General features: G+C 59.0%; 1 protein-coding gene across 13 annotated transcripts in view; it reads left to right on the top strand.

Moving 5' to 3' along the window:
• PAX6 (paired box 6) overlaps positions 1 to 2765 on the top strand; it is an 18613-nt gene that overhangs the window by 2920 nt on the left and 12928 nt on the right. For 12 of the 13 annotated variants that reach the window (XM_085300788.1, XM_085300790.1, XM_085300794.1 and 9 more), the window contains exon 1: positions 1204 to 1234. The exons of the other annotated variant lie outside the window; for it this stretch is intronic. In XM_085300788.1, the coding sequence (XP_085156914.1) occupies positions 1225 to 1234 (10 nt within the window). In that variant the 5' untranslated portion in view covers positions 1204 to 1224. Of the gene's footprint in view, positions 1 to 1203; positions 1235 to 2765 lie in introns of those variants that run through there. 13 annotated transcript variants of the gene reach the window in all.

The following is a 2765-nucleotide window of genomic DNA, read 5'->3' on the forward strand; positions in this document are numbered from 1 at the left end:
AGAGAGAAAAAAAAAAGGCGATTGGGACTGTCCAGGCGCTGGGTCAAGGCAGGCACTAATGAAGGGAGAAGGGGCTTGTTTCTCTGCTCTTTGTAAGTTGGAGGGTTGTTGGTCCGTTTAGTTGGGAAGCTGCGCGGCCGGTTAAGGAGCCTGGGTTTCTGCACTCGGGGTTTGGGTAGAGGAGCAGAATGGAGGCCATTGTTCCCTTTCTGTAGGCTTTGTTTAACAGTTCTCACCCCCTCCTGTTCTTACTTTTTAAAGCAGTGAGGCGAGGTAGACAGCGTGTGTCACAGTACAGTGAAAAAGGGGAAGATCTAAAGACCAAAAAAGAAGTTAATCACAATACGTGGAGTTTGGAGGAGAAAAAGTTGCCAGTACCGCGAGGGAAAAAAAATAAAAGAAAAATAAATAAATGGAATAAATAACCTGCGGTGAAAATGGAGCCCAGCCCGAGCACGCCGGGCCGGGACCGCTCCGCACAGGGCAGCGCGCAGCGCGGGCAGGGACCGCCCCGGCCGCCGGGAAGCGCCCCCGGCCCCCGCCGCGCTCCCGGCCGCCGGCCGCAGCCACCAGAGGCTAAAAGGGAGCCCGGAGCCCGGCGGCGGCGCGGCGCGGCCGCGTTTGCAAATAGGGGGCCGGCGAGTGGCACGACCCGCTCCGCGCCGCTCCGCGGCCCCGGCCCGGCCAGCGGCTCCTGCTGCGCGGCCGCGCTGCGGCCCGCCGCACGTTGCACCTACCGCTCCACACTCTTAATATACTTTTTTGCTTTGTCCTAGAGGGAAGACTTTAACTAGTGACACGCAGATGTGTGAGTCCCTAAATTGTATGAGAGGACAGTCCACCCAGCTTTCAGGCAAGTTTTAAAACATGACTTCAGACTCTCTTTGTGATTGTTTTTGCTCCAGTTTATACATCACTTAAGAGAAGGGCATTAACAACGAGGCAATATGCCATTTGCATGCAGTTAAAAAAACACTTGAAGGTTTGCCTTTATTATATTTTTCATATATAGGGATTTATATGTATCTTTTTGCCGTGAGCTATAAATTCCCCAAAACCTTTAAGCTAATTGGGGAAGTCGTCTAAGGATAACAAAGTAAGCCTTTGAGGCATTAGCCTATCTGCAGCGTAACCGTGTGTACTGCCTCCCCTGATTAACGCCTATTTTATTACTGATAGACTACTATAGGCGAGCCCCGTGGGATACTGCTCTATCAGCCCAACATGCAGAACAGTAAGTGACTCCGCGCCCCTTCGCGGCCGCGCAGGGCAGCCGGGGCGGCCGCGGGCGCGGAGGGGCGGCCGCCCAGGTGCGCGCAGGGCAGCYGGGACGAGGGTTTGCTTTGGGGACGGAGGGGGGGAAGGCCGCTCCGCCGGGCGCGGTGGCGCTGCGCGGCCGGCAGCGCAGCCCGGCCCGGCCCGTCGGGGCGCAGTGCCGCCACGGGCGGCGTGTCCGTGGGCTGCCCGCGGTGGCGTGGACGGGCCGGGAGCGCTGTCACGACTCTCGGGCCAGTGGGGCTCGGATGGTTCAGGCCCCGCGTGTGTCTCCTTACTTGCTTTGCAGTTGAAACCCTGGAGGTAAAAGCCCCGCCGTGCTAGGTGCCGTCACCTGCTACCTCCTCTTTGGATCTGCTTCCCGACGTTGGTTGCCTTTTGTGGCGTTTGAGGGATTTTTAATTATTTTTCCTTTTCCTTTTTTTCGGGGGGGCGGCATTTTTTCGTGCCCTTGGTGCCGGGCCTGCCAACGCGCAGCGACGGACGGGCAGCCGCGGAGGGCATTTCTCAGAGGAGCGAGCGCTTATATAACGCGTTAGCGCACTGACCCGCGGCCGAGGCGGTGGCGGCGAGGAATAACCTCCCGTCAGGCCGAGGCTGAAGAGCCTGCGCGCAAATCGGGGCGCTTGGGGTGGGGGCGCGCAAGGGGGCGCGGCGCCGCCCAGCCGGCGCGGAGAGGTGAGGCGTTTCCGAGCCGGGCCCCAGCTCCCTGGGAGCTTCCAAGGTCGGCGGATCGCTGCTGGCGGGCGCGGATCTTCCGCGGGCGGGGCCTGACACTGCCCCGCGCCGGAGCGCCGCGGGCATGTGCGGCCTCACAACATCGCGTCCTGGCGCGCTCCGGCGCGGGGCACGCGCTTATCTTGCGCGGGTGTGAGCGGACTGCAGGGCGGTGCAGCCTGCGGGCACCGTGCAGGAGAGCAGTGGGGTTGTGCGGCCCTTGCGCGGGGCTGGCAGCTCGGGCCGTGCCGTGCCCCACCACGACTGGAGTAGTACCTAGAGGGCCGGGGTCTGCGTGTGTGTGTGTGTGTGGTGGTGGTGGGTGCGTGTGTGTGTGTGGGGGGGGGTGAAGTGTGTTTTCATTTAGTGCGGAAAAGGCAAAATAAGGCCTGGAAGCGAGCGGCGAGGCGCCCTTGGCCTTGGCGCGCCGCGCTTATGGTAATGGCGATGCCTTCACACGGCGCTTTGGGATCTCCGCGGCAAAACGCAGGAGAGATATCATTCGGGTGAAGCCTTTATTTTGTTTAAAGGTCGCGGCGGGCTCTTCAGGCTTTGTGTTAATAACTCCTGGGTGTATATGGTGCAGAGCATCCAAATTGACACCATATGTTTTCCTATTAGATGACTAGCAATAGAATACAAGGCGCATAATCATTGCCACTGGGCGAGATCTACACCGCTCTCCAGGGAAATTATATAATGATTAAGCCTTAACCTTTTAAGTGAAACTTTGATTTTGCTTTCCCCACTGCCATTTTTTATGCTGGCAAGTG

The sequence above is a fragment of the Rhea americana genome, unplaced genomic scaffold (assembly GCF_003343005.1).
Source record: "Rhea americana isolate MKP2758 unplaced genomic scaffold, rheAme1 scaffold_17, whole genome shotgun sequence".
Classification (NCBI taxonomy): Eukaryota; Metazoa; Chordata; class Aves; order Rheiformes; family Rheidae; genus Rhea; species Rhea americana.